This window comes from Hyperolius riggenbachi, chromosome 7 (assembly GCF_040937935.1).
Source record: "Hyperolius riggenbachi isolate aHypRig1 chromosome 7, aHypRig1.pri, whole genome shotgun sequence".
Classification (NCBI taxonomy): domain Eukaryota; kingdom Metazoa; phylum Chordata; class Amphibia; order Anura; family Hyperoliidae; genus Hyperolius; species Hyperolius riggenbachi.
The window spans coordinates 317,676,838-317,696,761 of NC_090652.1; the positions used below are offsets into that span (position 1 = coordinate 317,676,838).

The following is a 19,924-nucleotide window of genomic DNA, read 5'->3' on the forward strand; positions in this document are numbered from 1 at the left end:
GGAGCAGGGCGGAGCCAGCTCTGTAGGACTCAGTGATGGAATGTGGGCGGGGCAGGCACGGGGGCGGAGTCAGCTGTTCGCCAGGGTACAGCAGTGCCGGGTGTTTGACTACAGGGGGCGTAACTGAGGCGGAGCTGATCGTGGTTAGAGCCTCTTGGCGGGGAGGGGCGGGGCTGATCGTGAGGCGGAGCCGGGCGGTATAATCTCTCGGCTGGGAGGGGCGGGGATTAGTGAGTAGGCGGGGATAATGATGTTCTCTCAGTGAGGAGAGGCGGGAATAAAGTGTGAGGCGGAGCTGGACACGTCTCCCGGCTAAGAAGGGCGGGTATTAATAAGCAGGCGTGGCCAGAGGGTGGGTCACAAATATTGCCTCACAGTGAAAACGGGCGGGATTGAGTTTGGGGCGGGGCCGGTCATAGACAGTCTCTCGGCTGGGAAGGGAGGGATTAGCGAGTAGGCGGGGTCAGAGGCGGGGCCGGGCATAGACAATCTCTCGGCTTGCAAGGGCGGGATAAGCAGGTAGGCGGGGTCAGGGGCGGGGACGGGCATAGACAGTCTTTCGGCTTGCAAGGGCGGGTTAAGCAGGTAGGCGGGGTCAGGGGCAGTCTCGGCTTGGAAGGGCGGGTTAAGCAGATAGGCGGGGTCAGGGGCGGGGCCGGGCACAGTGATGGCCTCTCGGTGGGGACAGATCGGGGAAAGATGAGAGCGGAGATCGTGCTGCTGATCAGCGCCGTCCTGTTCCGCGCCGGTACTGTCCGCTGTGTCCTCCGGGGGGCGGGGCTACAGAAATACATTGTGTCAGCTGCAGGATGAGTCCCCGTGTGTATGGTTACATGTACTGTATGGGGAGGGCTCTGATGTCGGGGTACAGAGTGCTGGGGGACTCATGTTTGGGGTACAGAGTGCTGGGGGGCTCATGTTTGGGGTACAGAGTGCTGGGGGGCTCATGTTTGGGGTACAGAGTGCTGGGGGACTCATGTTTGGGGTACAGAGTGCTGGGGGACTCATGTTTGGGGTACAGAGTGCTGGGGGACTCATGTTTGGGGTACAGAGTGCTGGGGGACTCATGTTTGGGGTACAGAGTGCTGGGGGACTCATGTTTGGGGTACAGAGTGCTGGGGGACTCATGTTTGGGGTACAGAGTGCTGGGGGACTCATGTTTGGGGTACAGAGTGCTGGGAGGTCTCATGTTTGGGGTACAGAGTGCCGGGGGACTCATGTTTGGGGTACAGAGTGCTGAGGGACTCATGTTTGGGGTACAGAGTGCTGAGGGACTCATGTTTGGGGTACAGAGTGCTGGGGGACTCATGTTTGGGGTACAGAGTGCTGGGGGACTCATGTTTGGGGTACAGAGTGCTGGGAGGGCTCATGTTTGGGGTACAGAGTGCTGGGCCCTGGGGGAATAATGTTTGGGGTACAGAGTGCTGGGAGGGCTCATGTTTGGGGTACAGAGTGCTGGGGGGCTCATGTTTGGGGTACAGAGTGCTGGGAGGTCTCATGTTTGGGGTACAGAGTGCTGGGAGGTCCTCATGTTTGGGGTACAGAGTGCTGGGAGGTCTCATGTTTGGGGTACAGAGTGCCGGGGGACTCATGTTTGGGGTACAGAGTGCCGGGGGACTCATGCTTGGGGTACAGAGTGCCGGGGGACTCATGTTTGGGGTACAGAGTGCCGGGGGACTCATGCTTGGGGTACAGAGTGCCGGGGGACTCATGTTTGGGGTACAGAGTGCCGGGGGACTCATGTTTGGGGTACAGAGTGCTGGGGGACTCATGCTTGGGGTACAGAGTGCCGGGGGACTCATGCTTGGGGTACAGAGTGCCGGGGGACTCATGTTTGGGGTACAGAGTGCTGGGGGACTCATGTTTGGGGTACAGAGTGCTGGGGGACTCATGTTTGGGGTACAGAGTGCTGGGGGACTCATGTTTGGGGTACAGAGTCCCGGGGGACTCATGTTTGGGGTACAGAGTGCCGGGGGACTCATGCTTGGGGTACAGAGTGCCGGGGGACTCATGCTTGGGGTACAGAGTGCCGGGGGACTCATGCTTGGGGTACAGAGTGCCGGGGGACTCATGCTTGGGGTACAGAGTGCTGGGGCACTCATGCTTGGGGTACAGAGTGCTGGGGCACTCATGCTTGGGGTACAGAGTGCTGGGGCACTCATGCTTGGGGTACAGAGTGCCGGGGCACTCATGCTTGGGGTACAGAGTGCCGGGGGAGTCATGCTTGGGGTACAGAGTGCTGGGGGACTCATGTTTGGGGTACAGAGTACTTGGGAGGTCTCATGCTTGGGGTACAGAGTGCTTGGGGACTCATGCTTGGGGTACAGAGTGTTGGGAGGTCTCATGCTTGGGGTACAGAGTGTTGGGAGGGTCATGTTTGGGGTACAGAGTGTTGGGAGGTCTTATGCTTGGGGTACAGAGTGCCGGGGGACTCATGTTTGGGGTACAGAGTGCCGGGGGACTCATGCTTGGGGTACAGAGTGCCGGGGGACTCATGCTTGGGGTACAGAGTGCCGGGGGACTCATGCTTGGGGTACAGAGTGCCGGGGGACTCATGCTTGGGGTACAGAGTGCCGGGGCACTCATGCTTGGGGTACAGAGTGCCGGGGCACTCATGCTTGGGGTACAGAGTGCCGGGGCACTCATGCTTGGGGTACAGAGTGCTGGGGGACTCATGTTTGGGGTACAGAGTACTTGGGAGGTCTCATGCTTGGAGTACAGAGTGCTTGGGGACTCATGCTTGGGGTACAGAGTGTTGGGAGGAGGGGGGGTCTCATGTCTGTACACAGTGTTGGGAGGGACTCGTGTTTTGGGGTTCCCAAATTAGGGGTACAGAGTCTTGGGGGGGGGGGTCTCATATTCAGGGGGTTGGGAGGTCTGATATTCGGGGTGCAGAGTGTGGATGGGGGGGTCTTATGCCTCTGGTGACCCTCTGTGTATACACGGGAAGCGGGGTTTAGTAAACATCCTGTGACTTGCAGCGATGAGGAGGAGGGTGCAGCACATGGGGTGACCCCAGCTCTGGCAGTGTAATCCGGCATTGTTAGAAGCTGCATGAAGTTATCCCCCCATAACTCTTCTAACCCATATCTAACCTCTGTCACACAGGTGCCAACATCTGCTCTGTGGCCGTCACATCATGCCAGGACTGCCTGCTCCTCCACCCTCAGTGTGCCTGGTGCTCCCAGGAGGTAAGTGACACCAGTTCCACACTCACACACTCTCTCTCTCTCTCACACTCTCTCTCACACCTGTGCAGAGATTCTGCAGACACACACACAGACACACAATCCCACCTGTGCAGACGTTTTGCAGACACACAGATGCACAATCCCACCTGTGCAGACGTTCTGCAGACACACAATCCCACCTGTGCAGACATTCTGCAGACACACAATCCCACCTGTGTAGATGTTCTGCAGACACACAATTCCACCTGTGCAGATGTTCTGCAGACATACACAGACACACAATCCCACCTGTGTAGACGTTCTGCAGACACACAATCCCACCTGTGCAGACGTTCTGCAGACACACAATTCCACCTGTGCAGATGTTCTGCAGACGCACACCGGTACAGACATTCTGCAGACAGACACACAGCCCGGCACGCTGTCCGCTGTTCTGTAGTTGCAGGTGATGCTGGGCTCTATGTGCTCTGTACATCCATAAATCTCCCCGTTCCGTGTGCCGGACAGATGGCCTCGCTGTGCACACATGTCTTGTGTACTGACACCCGACTGTCACTGAGAGATTACAGCTCTTGTCGTTATGTCACATTATGTCACTGTCATCCTGCAGGCAGTCTGATCACAGCCGTTTCTTCTCCTGACACAACAGAAACGAGACTCTGCGAATCATCATTTCTGTGTGAGGACTGCGAGGAATACGGCCCCTGGCACACTGCGTCACACCGCGTAACCCTTCCCCCGCCGCGAGGGCTACGGAGACCTGCACTGTTCACACAACACACCGGAAGTATCTAAATCACCACAAAGCCAACGCAAAGTCTGCAGCGCAATACTGCATGATCAGTGCCTGCCGCACAAATAATGCAAGTCTATGGGCGACGCAGGCAGTGTGTGCAACGGGAGCGCGGCGCAAATGTGCGAACTGACGAGAATCCCAGAGATGTATCTCCTACCCAGCAGCCTGGGGGCAGCACTATGCATATCACCCCATGGCAGCACCGTGGTGATTTAAATTTGTTTTCCTGTGCAGAAAACACGCACCAAAAAACCCCAAAAAAACCCAGAGCACTCCCTGCCTCTCAGACCCCTTTTCCACTAAGAAACGCAATCGTGCCGTGATGCAATGTCGTTTCTTTCTGTTTTACACTTCCACGATTCCTCCGTAATCTGTCGGGTGTGTGGGCGTGATTGTGGTGCGTTTGTGATTTGTGCCGGGAGGAAAAAATGAGCTTGGAAATTGTCAAATTGTGGAAAAATCGCATATCAGTGCAATTTTTAACACACACACACACACACACACACACACACACACACACACACACACACACACGCGCGCGCTGTACACACACACACACACACACACACACACACACACACACACACAAAGTACAGGGGCTCAAGCACATAAAAAACGCAGCAGGAAGGCGATTGAGATCTGGAAAATATGGCATTGGAAACGCATCGCACTAATGGAAATCTTCGCCGCGGATTCTATGCGTTTTCCTGTACTAGCGTTTTGTAATCCGCAAGCGATCGGAATCTGATCACAAAACGTTTATAGTGGAATTCTTGGGTTGAGTTTTATGGAGTTTGCAGCACAGAAGCAGTAATGGGTTAATGTGGAGGCGGGCCGTCCCTGCTGTACATAAACATACACATCACGCTCAGATGACTAATGCGACATCCTAAGTGTAGTGCTGGGAGATGCAGAAAGCCAATCGCATCAGGTCCTCCTGTGTCCTTATAGAGACTTGTGTACAGCATATTCCCTGTATTCAGCAGAAGAGGTGGCTGGAAAATGGATTTACTGAAGTGTAAAGCTTTTAAGCTGACATCTGAAAAGAAACGGACCCTTTAGACCGAGAAAGGGACTCTGGCTGCATGCAGTGCAACCCCCCCTGATCGCCCCCCGGCCAGCTTCCTGCTGCACGCCACAGCAGAGACCCCCACCAAGATCTGTACAGGGGCCCCTGAACTGCACCGCCTGCAGCTAGTACAGAGGCCTCCGCAAGGCTGTGAACCCGAGGGGAGAGAGATACGGGGGCTGCCATATTTACTTCCTTTTAAACATTACCAGTTGCCCGGCAGTCCTGCTGATCCTGTGCCTCTAATACATTTAGCCATAACCCCTGAACAAGCATGCAGCATATCAGGTGTTTCTGATATTGCTGTCAGATGTGACAAGATTAGCTGCATGCTTGTTTCAGGTGTGTGATTCAGACGCTACTGCAGCCAAATAGATCTGCAGGGCTGCCAGGCAACTGTTATTGTTTACAAGGCAATAAATATTGCAGCCTCCATATACCTCTCACCTTGGGTTCACTGTAACAAACCAAACCCGCCATTGCCACATAACACCGATCTGTTGCACACTCCACCCATAAAACTGAGTTTCCTCTTCCAGATTGACTTACTAACATTCAAACCCCTACAGGACCTAGGCCTCCGATAGCTGAAGGATTTGTTTCAGCTCACACCCCCACAACCTCAGATCAACAGGATCTCATAACTTGGTCACCTGCAGAGTCAACTTCAAAGCCTTTAAAGCCAGAGCCTTCTGTCATGCTCCCCCTAGCCTTTGGAAATTGCTTACCACACCCAATCAAGACAGCTCCAAACCTGGAGGCATTAAAGTCCAAACTGAAAAAGCCACCTGTTACGTCTGCATTTATGGACACATAACACATTCCACCCCACACCTATGTATTGATCTATGCACTCTGAGTCCTGTTATAGAAATATGTTCTATAAATGTTAAAGAGGAGCCGTGACCAAGAATTGAACTTCATCCCAATCAGTAGCTGATACGCCCTTTTACATGAGAAATGTTTTACTTTTCATCAGGGGACACTGTATGGCTGATATTGTGGTGAAACCCCTCCCACAGGAAACTGAGGACCATGGTACTCCTGGCAGTTTCCTGTCTGTGAACCTCGTTACATTGTGGGAAATTCCAACTTCCAAAAAAGCAAGCAGCAGCTACTTCCAGTGACATCACCTGTCACGAGTAAAAATGTCACCATGTGATAAATGTCAGAATGTAAATCGGGGAGAGGAAAGATTTTACAATGAGCAAACACTGACTAAATCATTTATACATAATTACTGTAAAAATGAAGCACTTTTTTTAATACATTATTTTCACTGGAGTTCCTCTTTAATCATGTTGTTACATGTACTGGAGACTCGATCACTAACAGATTATTAACGTCACATCATGCAGTCAGGTTCCTAACTTCTCTGTATGCAGCATCCTCATTGTCTGATATAAGTCCAATGACAGTCGTACCATCTGTTTGAGTTATAAATAGGCTGGCAGTCATGGGTGAAAACTGCGTAGAGGAGGGAGCGTCGTACACAGCCTTGTGGCACGCCAGTGCTCAGTGTGGAGAGGGCTTAGTACACAGCCTTGTGGCACGCCAGTGCTCAGTGTGGAGAGGGCTTAGTAAACAGCCTTGTGGCACGCCAGTGCTCAGTGTGGAGAGGGCTTAGTACACAGCCTTGTGGCACGCCAGTGCTCAGTGTGGAGAGGGCTTAGTACACAGCCTTGTGGCACGCCAGTGCTCAGTGTGGAGAGGGCTTAGTACACAGGCTTGTGGCACGCCAGTGCTCAGTGTGGAGAGGGCTTAGTACACAGCCTTGTGGCACGCCAGTGCTCAGTGTGGAGAGGGCTTAGTACACAGCCTTGTGGCACGCCAGTGCTCAGTGTGGAGAGGGCTTAGTACACAGGCTTGTGGCACGCCAGTGCTCAGTGTGGAGAGGGCTTAGTACACAGCCTTGTGGCACGCCAGTGCTCAGTGTGGAGAGGGCTTAGTACACAGCCCTGTGGCACGCCAGTGCTCAGTGGGGAGAGGACTTAGTACACAGCCTTGTGGCACGCCAGTGCTCAGTGTGGAGAGGGCTTAGTACACAGCCTTGTGGCACGCCAGTGCTCAGTGTGGAGAGGGCTTAGTACACAGCCTTGTGGCACGCCAGTGCTCAGTGTGGAGAGGGCTTAGTACACAGCCTTGTGGCACGCCAGTGCTCAGTGTGGAGAGGGCTTAGTACACAGCCTTGTGGCACGCCAGTGCTCAGTGTGGAGAGGGCTTAGTACACAGCCTTGTGGCACGCCAGTGCTCAGTGTGGAGAGGACTTAGTACACAGCCCTGTGGCACTCCAGCGCTCAGGGTGAGGGGTGGAGGATGTGTGTTTTCCTAACCTGAGAGCTTGAGGGCAATTTGTAATAAAATCCAGTTCAGGGACAGCGAAGGGGCCTGATTCACAAAGCGGTGCTAACCCAGTGAAAACTTTTAGGCGTGCTAACCTTTGCACCAGCTGAGTTAGCACCGCTTTGTGCTGCTAATCGCGCACAAAGTTTTGCGCGCGCAACGCCCATAGGGCTTAATGGGCACCGCGCTGCACGATTGCGTGCGCAAAACCTTGCGCGAGTTACTTTTTATCATGCCTAAACTGAGTTTAGGCGTGATAAAGGGCTTTTCACTGGCGTGCAAACAGTTTGCACCGCTTTTTGAATCAGGCCCAAGGACTGTCTGCTGGTCGGATAGTCAGCTGAAATGCGTATCTGGCCACAGCTGAGTACTTTGAATGGACCAATTGTTTGTTATCGTTCAATGCAAACTAAAGCGCTTATCATCCAACTGTCAGGAGAGATCAGTCTACGTGGACCATCATTTCTGTCTTTTACCATTGATGGGGTACTTTTATTTTTTCCTTGACTATTCTCGGTCAACTTGTTGTGCCTCCTTTGTTTTGAACACCGGTGGTCAGGGGCATGTGTATGGAGGTTAGCGGGAATTGTCAGGATACGTACGTGGCATGTAGGGAGTGTTCCTAGGGCCAGGCAGAAGTGTAGGGGGCACATGTGTATATTATAGTATGGTTGTTGCTGCTTTCTGTTTGTGTTTTGTGCTGGTTATATGTCTGTATTTATTCACTGCTGCTGTCTTGTATCATGTCTTATTATGATGGCTGATGTTAGTGAATTTACATGTATCTTTATCATGTAGATTACATTACACTGATGTTATTGGCTGCAGTGCTGCTGGCTCTTGTAGTGCAGCTGTTTATGTATTACCCTCTCCTTGCATTGTATCTGCACTTTACATGTGGTGAGAATGGTGCCCAGGGTCTGCCAAGGATAATCGATGTGGGCGGTATTTTTCTTTTAATGTACCTACGGAGGCTGTGTAATGCTAGGAATACACAATGAGACTTACTGTCAGATTGATTATTTCCAACAGACATCTGATTTCCGATCGATTTTCCACAGAAGTGAATGAAAAGTCGATCGGAAATCAAATCAGACGAGTCGGAAATAATCTGACAGTAAATCTCATTGTGTATTCCTAGCATACAGGAGAACTGAAGTGAGAATATGGAGGCTGCCATATTTATTTCCTGTTAATTAATACCAGTTGCCTGGCAGCCCTGCTGCAGTAGTGTCTAAATAACGCCAGAAACAAGCATGCAACTAATCTTGTCAGATCTGACAATAATGTCAGAAACACCTGATCTGCTGCATGCTTGTTCAGGGGCTATGGCTAAAATTATTAGAGGCAGGACAGCCAGGTAACTGGTATTGCCTAAAAGGAAATAAATATGGCAGCCTTCATATCCCTTTCAGTTCAGTTGTGCTTCAAGTTAAAAATCCTCATTTAAGATTTGGTCACGAGACCAGAAGCAGTGTTGTAGAAATGGGAGGAGGCAGGCTGGCTGGGTGGGTGGGGCTTTGTTTTCTGCACATCACTAGGTGAGAGGGCTCAGACAGGATTGTGTGACAGAATCGCAGCCTGCAGCTCTGCCAGTCCGTTATACAGTGAATGTCTCCTGATCTGAGCACAGTGCAGCGTATTGAGAACATCTGATGAGAGGTCTGCGTCAGGCAGGAAGGGGGATCCGACACCTCTGAGAGCTGTTTAGTAATAACTGCTTTGTTAAATCTAAATTTAGCTCGGTTCCCCCTCTGATTTCTGCGGATCTGACTTGGTGATACCTGAATGTTCCTGTTGTGCTGCGGCTAGTGACATCACTTTGTCATACAATGTCCCCTGTGTCGTGGTCCTCGCATTTCCTGCGCCGCAGACGGTCTGTATGTCGGGGTGACTGACCTTCCTATACATCTCCATCTCCAGCAGAGGAACGTCACTGCACCGCTTCCTGTCAGCTCTCCCCCCTCTTCCCATCCGCACTGCGACAGACCGCGACACTAACCATAAGATGGTCCCAGGCATCTCCCCACCACTCTTACTGCATTACTGTGCCTGGCTGATCCATTCCCATCAGTCTCTGCACCAGAGGAGCTTACACTCTAAGGACCTCACCACAGCCACACACTATTATTATTATTATACATTTATATAGCTCTGACATATTCCACAGCGCTGTACAGAGATCACTGATCCATTCCCACCCGTCTCTGCACCAGAGGAGCTTACACTCTAATGTTCTCACCACAGCCACACACTATTATTTTTATAGTTCTATACAGTCAGTTACATAGTTATGTCACTGACTGTCCTCAGAGGAGCAGACAATCTAATCCTACCACGGTCATACTCTGAGGACAGTCAGTGACATGACTATGTACTCTGTAAAGTGCTGCAGAAGATGTTAGTGCTATATAAATACATAATAATAATGAGGTAGGACATTTATTATGACTATGGTGGGGATTGTTGTGAGCTCCTCTGAGGACAGTCAGTGACATGACTATGTTCTTTGTAAAGTGCTGCAGAAGATTTCAGTGCTATATAAATACATAATAATAATATGGTAGGACATTAGACTATGACTATGGTAGGATTAGAGTGTGAGCTCCTCTGAGGACAATCAGTGACATGACTATGTACTCTGTAATGTGCTGCAGGAGATGTCAGTGCTATATAAATACATAATAATAATATGGTAGGGCATTAGAGTATGACTATGGTAGGATTAGAGTGTGAGCCCCTCTGAGGACAGTCAGTGACATGACTATGTACTCTGTAATGTGCTGCAGAAGATGTCAGTGCCATATAAATACATAATAATAATGATATGGTAGGATTAGATTGTTAGCTCTTTTGAGATGATCAGATGATTTATTCTTTGGAAAGTGATATATGTATAATCAGTATAATACTGTAACACTCTGTAGCGTGCACAGATGTTTTGTCAGTACTATGTGAATATGTTTAGGCCGTACACATCACACTTAGATGAGATTGCACAGAGTGGGTTGTAAGTCCTTGGGGTGTGTATTGTATCGGGGGAAGGGGATATATTTCTGCCTGTCTGACGATGAGGGGGGGGGGGGGGGGGTTGGGGGACGACCTATTTCTGTCAGGGGGGGGGTCGGGACATATTTCTTTCGGTCGGGGGACATGTTTCTGTCGGTCGGGGGGATATATTTCTGCCTGTCTGATGCTGAGGGGGGAGGTTGGGGGATGACCTATTTCCGACGGCTGGGGAACGCCATATTTCTGCCTGTCTGATGTCGGTGTGATGCACATTCTCCTGATGTGTCTCTCTTGTCTGTCCTGCCAGAGGTTTGGTGGTCCCCGGACGATGTCACGCTGCGATCTCCTGGAGAACCTCCTGAGGAAGGGCTGCACGGCGAAACACATTGAGGGGCCGAAGAGCAGCGTCAGCGTGACAAAGAAAGTGCCCCTCAGCAGCAAAGGCTCTGACTCCGCCCAGTCTGACATCATCCAGGTCACCCCACAGAGCGTCTCCCTCTCCCTGCGGCCAGGTTAGACTGATCATGTGACACAGCTGGTCATGTGACACCCAGGCCACAAATAGAATTTAGTGTAAATAAAAGAGGCCAGCATATAGCCAAATCACAGTGGTAGCAATGTTTAATGCAAATTCCAGGAAAGGTTAAAGGAATTATTGTGGTGTCCCTCCCTGTCTATATCAGCAATTGCAGCTCGATTTTTTTTTTTTTTTTTTTTTTTTTTTTTTTTTTTAAATTACTTTTTTATTTATTTATTTTTTTGCTCTTGGTTATAATCATTTTAAAGTGTACCTGAGATTAAAAGTCAACTGTAGTGAGAGGTATATGGAGGCTGCCATATTTATTTCCTTTTAAGCAATACCAGCTGCCTGGCAGCCCTGCTGATCCTCTGCCTCTAATAGTTTAGCTATAGCCCCTAAACAAGCATGCAGCAGATCTGAAAAAATTAGCTGCATGCTTGTTTCTGGTGTGAATCAGACACTACTGCAGCCAAATAGACCAGCAGGACTGCCAGGCAACTGGTGTTGTTTAAAAGGAAATAAATATGACAGTCTCCAAACACCTCTTACTACTACACTAAATGATACATACCTGGGGCTTCCTCCAGCCCCCACAGGCTGATTGCTCCCTTGCCGTGCTCCCGGGCCTGGATTCTACGCTAGGCGGCCCGGTAAATCTTCAGTCCAGCTGCACGTTCCCCTGTTGCGGTTCCGCTGCCAGGAGCGGGGGAGGACACATGCGCAGTTCCCCCGGGACTGGCTGAATCACCGGCCACCTAGCGGAGGATCCTGGCGGCCTGGGAGGACGGTGAGGGGCTGAGGGGGCTGGAAGAAGATATATATATATATATATATATATATATATATATATATATATATATATATATATATATATATATATATATATATATATATATATATATATATATATATATATATATATATATATATATATATATATATATATATATATATATACATATACGTGCAGAAACCTGACAGAGGTTCGGAGTTCCTACCTTCTGGTAAAATGCCATATACAGTATATTGCTGTCTGTGTCCCGCTGGGAGGACGTCTTCCCTTCCTCCACAAAAGCCGGGAAATCTCAACACTGATTGCTCCGCCTGTGCAGGGTGTGGGTGGAGTCAGAGGATTGCTCTGCCTGCGCGGATTGTGGGTGGAGTAGGGGGGTTGCTCTACCTGTGTGGGTGGAGTTGGAGGATTGTTGTGCTTGCGCGGGGTGTGGGTGGATTCGGTGGATTGCTTCTCCTGTGTGGGCGGAGTCGGAGAATTGCTCCACCTGCGCTGGGTGTGGGTGGAGTCGGAGGATTGCTCCACCTGTGCTGGGTGTGGGTAAAGTTGGAGGATTGCTCCGCCTGTACAGGTGTGGGAGGAGTCGGAGGACTCGGGGTAATCCTGTGTACGCGTAGAAGGGATTTGTAGTGATTACTGAAGCCAGCCCTCCCCCGCACTGTCAGGGACCCCTTTCTCACAGCTTCTGTCCTCTCCGCAGGTGCGGCAGCCTCCTTTAAGATGCAGGTGCGGCAGGTGGAGGACTATCCCGTGGATCTCTACTACCTGATGGATCTGTCGCTGTCCATGAAGGATGATCTGGAAAACATCCGGAATCTGGGAACGTGGCTGGCCGACGAGATGGCGAAACTTACCAGCAATTTCCGGCTGGGGTTTGGCACCTTCGTGGATAAGAACATCTCACCGTTTTCCTACACGGCCCCCAAATATCAGAACAACCCCTGCACCGGGTGAGTACACGCCACATGTATGTGCAGGGGTCTCTGCTCCGCCCACAACACGCATGTCACTGTACAGCGGAGATGGGTGAGCTAGAGCCAAACTAAGGGAGCATACACACTTTCAATTTTGATTGCCAATCACCTCCGTGTGGTATGAGGTCCAGCAGATTGTGAATACTATAAGCAGACTCTGCAGGGAAGCCCTCATACTACTGTACAGGGGGTGGTAAACTTGGTCAATCAAAATTGGATGTGTGTACCAGGCTTAAAGAGAATCTGTATTGTTAAAATCGCACAAAAGTAAACATACCAGTGCGTTAGGGGACATCTCCTATTACCCTCTGACACAATTTCGCCGCTCCTCGCCGCATTAAAAGTGGTTAAAAACAGTTTTAAAAAGTTTGTTTGTAAACAAACAAAATGGCCACCAAAACAGGAAGTAGATTGATGTACAGTATGTCCACATATAGAAAATACATCCATAAACAAGCAGGCTGTATACACCCTTCCTTTTGAATCTCAAGTGATCATTTGTGTGTTTCTTTCCCCCTGCAGCTATCTTCCACTGAAGTGTCAGGCTGTTTCTTCCTGCAGAGTGCAGACAGCTCTGACTGTATGTAATTCTTCAGTATGTGAAAGCCCAGCCAGCTCAGAGGAGGATTTATCCAGCTTGTAAAAAATAATAGAGCAGAGAGAAGCTGCACTAATCTAAATAACACACAGCAGTGTGCAGAGAGGGGCCTGGAGGGGGGGGATGCATCACAGAACCACAACACTGAAGAACTTGGCAGCCTTCCAGACACAGGCCGACAAGTCTGACAGGGGAAAGATACATTGATTTATTACAGAGACTGTGATAGTAGAACGTGCTGCAGTAAGCCAGAACACATTAGAATAGCTTTTGGAACTTGTAGGATGATAAAAAACAGGATGCAATTTTTGTTACAGAGTCTCTTTAAGCCATAATCACACATTTTCACAGAAATAATGATGTATAGTATAGGTGGCCACACATGATACAATTAAAAGATTTGATTTTACTGCAATTCAAGAAAAAAAAATGATTGACTGTAAAAGAAAACATTCTATTTTTCTGTAATCTGAGTGAGAAATCTGAATGAGTTTCCCATTTTAATTGATATAAAGGCGCCCTTTAACGGTACAATTTTTTTCACCAAGTGCGATCTTTCAAAGAGATTTTTTACGATCAAATTGTATAGAAAATTTGCTGTTTATGAAGGCAATCGATGGTGAATGAATCTTTGTTCGATTGCTCTATAGGATAAAAGCGATCCAAAAGTTGGAATAGATGATCGCATTTAAAGAGACACTGAAGCGAAAAAAAATGATGATATTATGATTTGTATGTGTAGCACAGCTAAGAAATAAAACATTAAGATCAGATACATCAGTCTAATTGTTTCCAGTACAGGAAGAGTTAAGAAACTCCAGTTGTTATCTCTATGCAAAAAAGCCATTAAGCTCTCGTGGAGAGGGCTGTTATCTGACTTTTATTATCTCAACTGTTCCTGGACTATTTACTTTTCCTCTGCTAGAGGAGAGGTCATTACGTCACAGACTGCTCTGAAAGACTCATTTTGAATGCTGAGTGTTGTGTAATCTGCACATATTAGAGAATGATGCAATGTTAGAAAAAACACTATATCCCTGAAAATAAAAGTATGAGAATATTTTCTTTGCTGCTAATCTTCTAGTAATTATTCATAGTACACAACCAATTCACTATATCATATTTTTTTGTCGCTTCAGTGTCTCTTTAAAGATTACTTCAGATTACTTACGATCATTCAAATCGCATCGAAAGATCGCATTTAGTGAAAAATCGTACAGTTAATGGCCACTTTATGGCTGATTTTTCTGATCAGTTTTTCAGAAGATTGACTGCTGTACGGTAGATTGTCGATTGCTTCATCTAGACCTGTGGAATTTTTCAATATATTTTTTTTCAGGCTGATACCATTTTGTTAGGAATGCCAAGAGGTTTGAAAAATCGTATCACATTTATGGTCTAATTTAGGGGTAAATAAAACAATAACCCTTCATTGGATTCAGTTCCTGCACATTGACAAGATGTTAAAGGAATTCTGTGGGATGTTAAAAAACAAACAAACTGACACTTACCTGGGCTTCTGTGATCAGTGAAGAAATAGATGCCTGCACCTTCCGACCTTTTGCAATCCAATTGAATGCAACAAGTGGTCACAATTTAATTCAAGATGTACTCACAGCATCATTAGATGTATCATGAACAAGCTGCCAGTGAAGAGGTGGGAGTTGAGGGACTGAGGTGGGCCAAGCGACCGCCGTTTTGCGTCCTTCTGGATGCTTGGTCACGCCTCCGGTCCCGGGCTAATTATTCAACTAACGCGACTGCGCGGCCGTGGCCACGCACATGCTCGCTCGCATCTCCGGGAGCTTACTGCGCTGCCGCAGTATGAGAAAACCTTGTACTGCGCCTGCACAGTAAGCTCCCGAGGACGCGAGCGGGAGCGCGCACTATTCTTCTTGCTAGATGAATAATTGACCGGTGGTGGCGGCAGGGAACTTAGGATCGTAGGAGGATGGCTGCAGGGGGCCGATAGAACACCCAGGTAAGTGTCAGTTTTTTTTTTTTAACATCTCACAGAGCCCCTTTAAAAACACAGCTTATATACACGTTTGCAAACATAAATAAATGTAATTAGATGCCTTAAAGTGTACCAGAGACGAAAAAAAGTAAAAGATTTATACATACCTGGGGCTTCCTCCAGCCCCCTCCGCACGGATCACTACCACAATGTCGTCCTCCGCCTTCTCCTTCTAACGGTAGAAGGCCCGTAAGTTGGGCCAGTCGGCGCATGCACCCTCCTAGACTCGCTCCTACGGCTGGGAGTGTTCTGCACCTGCGCTGTAGTACGGGAGCGCAAACTGTCCAAACTTACAGGTTCACTTTAATTGCCACTTCAGGAGGGTTTCCCAGGAAGCCTTGTATATTATGCCTCACAATCCTCTTTAGGTTATAACAGATTTTTTTTATTAGGTTGTTTTGTAATCTCTCCTCCTGATTGAAAACGTCTTGCTTTTTTTGATGGCTAACACGGCACAACACTCCACTGCTTCTACTATCACTCAGAGAAACTGATTACCGGTAATTCTCCAATTACACAGAAATTAAGCATGTGGCAACGTTTATTTGCCGGTGTTATTGGAACTGCGTCGTGTTTGCCGCCTCCTCACACTGCCTGTGCTGTTGGACGGCTCTTTGTCTGGAACGGTTTTGTGTTTATTCTCTGCTGGTTTGGCGCTCTGCCCGGTGACCCGGCACGCCGGGATCTGAATGGTTGCATTTCAGCAGAATAGTTCAGTGGAGAGGGAGAGAAAACAAAGTGCTGCACATTTCTAGAATTCCCCAGAGTGCTCGTTATTGTCCTGACCGCCACCGCACTGCGGGCCACCGTCCAATCCCGTCCCAGCGCTGCCCCCTCTGCTGAACACACTACAGAGGTCACCAGGGGCCACCGTCCAATCCCGTCCCAGCGCTGCCCCCTCTGCAGGACACACTACAGAGGTCACCAGAGGCCACCGTCCAATCCCGTCCCAGCGCTGCCCCCTCTGCAGGACACACTACAGAGGTCACCAGAGGCCACCGTCCAGTCCTGTCCCAGCGCTGCCCCCTCTGCAGGACACACTACTGAGGTCACAAGCGGCCACCGTCCAATCCCGTCCCAGCGCTGCCCCCTCTGCAGGACACACTACTGAGGTCACAAGCGGCCACCGTCCAATCCTGTCCCAGCGCTGCCCCCTCTGCAGGACACACTACTGAGGTCACCAGAGGCCACCGTCCAATCCTGTCCCAGCGCTGCCCCCTCTGCAGGACACACTACTGAGGTCACCAGAGGCCACCGTCCAATCCTGTCCCAGCGCTGCCCCCTCTGCAGGACACACTACAGAGATCACCAGCGGCCACCGTCCAATCCCGTCCCAACGCTGCCTCCTCTGCAGGACGCACTACAGAGATCACCAGCGGCCACCGTCCAATCCCGTCCCAGCGCTGCCTCTGCAGGGCGCACTACAGAGGTCACCAGCGGCCACCGTCCAATCCTGTCCCAGCGCTGCCTCTGCAGGGTGCTCTACAGAGATCACCAGCAGCCACCGTCCAATCCCGTCCCAGCGCTGCCCCCTCTGCAGGACACACAACAGAGGTCACCAGCGGCCACCGTCCAATCCTGTCCCAGCGCTGCCCCCTCTGCAGGACACACAACAGAGGTCACCAGAGGCCACCGTCCAATCCCCTCCCAGTGCTGTCCCCTCTGCAGGGCACACTACAGAGGTCACCAGCGGCCACCGTCCAATCCCGTCCCAGCGCTGCCCCCTCTGCAGGACACACTACAGAGGTCACCAGAGGCCACCGTCCAATCCCCTCCCAGTGCTGTCCCCTCTGCAGGGCACACTACAGAGGTCACCAGCGGCCACCGTCCAATCCCCTCCCAGTGCTGTCCCCTCTGCAGGGCACACTACAGAGGTCACCAGCGGCCACCGTCCAATCCCGTCCCAGCGCTGCCCCCTCTGCAGGACGCACTACAGAGGTCACCAGCGGCCACCGTCCAATCCCGTCCCAGCGCTGCCTCTGCAGGATGCAGTACAGAGGTCACCAGCGGCCACCGTCCAATCCTGTCCCAGCGCTGCCCCCTCTGCAGGACACACAACAGAGGTCACCAGAGGCCACCGTCCAATCACCTCCCAGCGCTGCCCCCTCTGCAGGACACACTACAGAGGTCACCAGAGGCCACCGTCCAATCCCCTCCCAGTGCTGTCCCCTCTGCAGGGCACACTACAGAGGTCACCAGCGGCCACCGTCCAATCCCATCCCAGCGCTGCCTCCTCTGCAGGACACACTACAGAGGTCACCAGCAGCCACCGTCCAATCCTGTCCCAGCGCTGCCTCTGCAGGGTGCTCTACAGAGGTCACCAGCGGCCACCGTCCAATCCCATCCCAGCGCTGCCTCCTCTGCAGGACACACTACAGAGATCACCAGCAGCCACCGTCCAATCCTGTCCCAGCGCTGCCTCTGCAGGACGCACTACAGAGATCACCAGCGGCCACCGTCCAATCCCCTCCCAGCGCTGCCCCCTCTGCAGGACACACTACAGAGGTCACCAGTGGCCACCGTCCAATCCCGTCCCAGCGCTGCCCCCTCTGCAGGACGCACTACAGAGGTCACCAGTGGCCACCGTCCAATCCCATCCCAGCGCTGCCTCCTCTGCAGGACACACTACAGAGGTCACCAGCAGCCACCGTCCAATCCTGTCCCAGCGCTGCCTCTGCAGGGTGCTCTACAGAGGTCACCAGCGGCCACCGTCCAATCCCATCCCAGCGCTGCCCCCTCTGCAGGACACACTACAGAGATCACCAGCAGCCACCGTCCAATCCTGTCCCAGTGCTGCCTCTGCAGGACACACTACAGAGATCACCAGCAGCCACCGTCCAATCCCGTCCCAGCGCTGCCCCCTCTGCAGGACGCACTACAGAGATCACCAGCGGCCACCGTCCAATCCCCTCCCAGCGCTGCCCCCTCTGCAGGACACACTACAGAGATCACCAGCGGCCACTGTCCAATCCCGTCCCAGCGCTGCCCCCTCTGCAGGAAGCAGTACAGAAGTCACCAGTGGCCACCGTCCAATCACCTCCCAGCGCTGCTCCCTCTGCAGGACTCACTACAGAGATCACCAGCGGCCACCGTCCAATCCCGTCCCAGCGCTGCCTCCTCTGCAGGACACACTTCAGAGGTCACCAGCGGCCACCGTCCAATCCCGTCCCAGCGCTGCCTCTGCAGGGTGCTCTACAGAGATCACCAGCAGCCACCGTCCAATCCCGTCCCAGCGCTGCCCCCTCTGCAGGGCACACTACTGAGGTCACCAGCGGCCAGCGTCCAATCCCGTCCCAGCGCTGCCCCCTCTGCAGGACGCACTACAGAGGTCACCAGCGGCCACCGTCCAATCCCGTCCCAGCGCTGCCCCCTCTGCAGGACGCACTACAGAGGTCACCAGCGGCCACCGTCCAATCCCGTCCCAGCGCTGCCTCTGCAGGATGCAGTACAGAGATCACCAGCGGCCACCGTCCAATCTCCTCCCAGCGCTGCCTCCTCTGCAGGACACACTACTGAGGTCACCAGCGGCCACCGTCCAATCCCGTCCCAGCGCTGCCCCCTCTGCAGGACGCACTACAGAGGTCACCAGTGGCCACCGTCCAATCCCGTCCCAGCGCTGCCCCCTCTGCAGGACATACTACAGAGGTCCCCAGCGGCCACCGTCCAATCCCGTCCCAGCGCTGCCTCTGCAGGGTGCTCTACAGAGATCACCAGCAGCCACCGTCCAATCCCGTCCCAGCGCTGCCTCTGCAGGACGCACTACAGAGATCACCAGCGGCCACCGTCCAATCCCCTCCCAGCGCTGCCCCCTCTGCAGGACACACTACAGAGGTCACCAGCGGCCAGCGTCCAATCCCGTCCCAGCGCTGCCCCCTCTGCAGGACGCACTACAGAGGTCACCAGCGGCCACCGTCCAATCCCCTCCCAGCGCTGCCCCTTCTGCAGGACACACTACAGAGGTCACCAGCGGCCACCGTCCCTTCCCCTCCCAGCGCTGCCCCCTCTGCAGGACACACTACTGAGGTCACCAGCGGCCAGCGTCCAATCCCGTCCCAGCGCTGCCCCCTCTGCAGGACGCACTACAGAGGTCACCAGCGGCCACCGTCCAATCCCCTCCCAGCGCTGCCCCCTCTGCAGGACACACTACTGAGGTCACCAGCGGCCAGCGTCCACTCCCCTCCCAGCGCTGCCCCCTCTGCTGAACACACTACAGAGGTCACCAGAGGCCACCGTCCAATCCCGTCCCAGCGCTGCCCCCTCTGCTGAACACACTACAGAGGTCACCAGAGGCCACCGTCCAATCCTGTCCCAGCGCTGCCCCCTCTGCAGGACACACTACAGAGGTCACCAGGGGTCACCGTCCAATCCTGTCCCAGCGCTGCCCCCTCTGCAGGACACACTACAGAGATTACCAGCGGCCACCGTCCAATCCCGTCCCAGCGCTGCCTCCTCTGCAGGACGCACTACAGAGATCACCAGCGGCCACCGTCCAATCCCCTCCCAGCGCTGCCCCCTCTGCAGGACACACTACTGAGGTCACCAGCGGCCAGCGTCCAATCCCGTCCCAGCGCTGCCCCCTCTGCAGGACGCACTACAGAGGTCACCAGCGGCCAC

At 52.1% G+C, this 19,924-nt stretch overlaps 1 protein-coding gene across 1 annotated transcript in view; it reads left to right on the plus strand.

Moving 5' to 3' along the window:
• Positions 1–650: 650 nt before the first annotated feature.
• The window catches only part of ITGB5 (integrin subunit beta 5), a 115,264-nt gene continuing 95,990 nt past the window's right edge, over positions 651–19,924 (plus strand). Inside the window, exons 1-4 of the mRNA XM_068246258.1 lie at positions 651–748; positions 3,109–3,191; positions 10,716–10,920; positions 12,422–12,671. Of these exons, the coding sequence (XP_068102359.1) occupies positions 700–748; positions 3,109–3,191; positions 10,716–10,920; positions 12,422–12,671 (587 nt within the window). The 5' untranslated portion in view covers positions 651–699. The remainder of the gene's footprint in view (positions 749–3,108; positions 3,192–10,715; positions 10,921–12,421; positions 12,672–19,924) is intronic.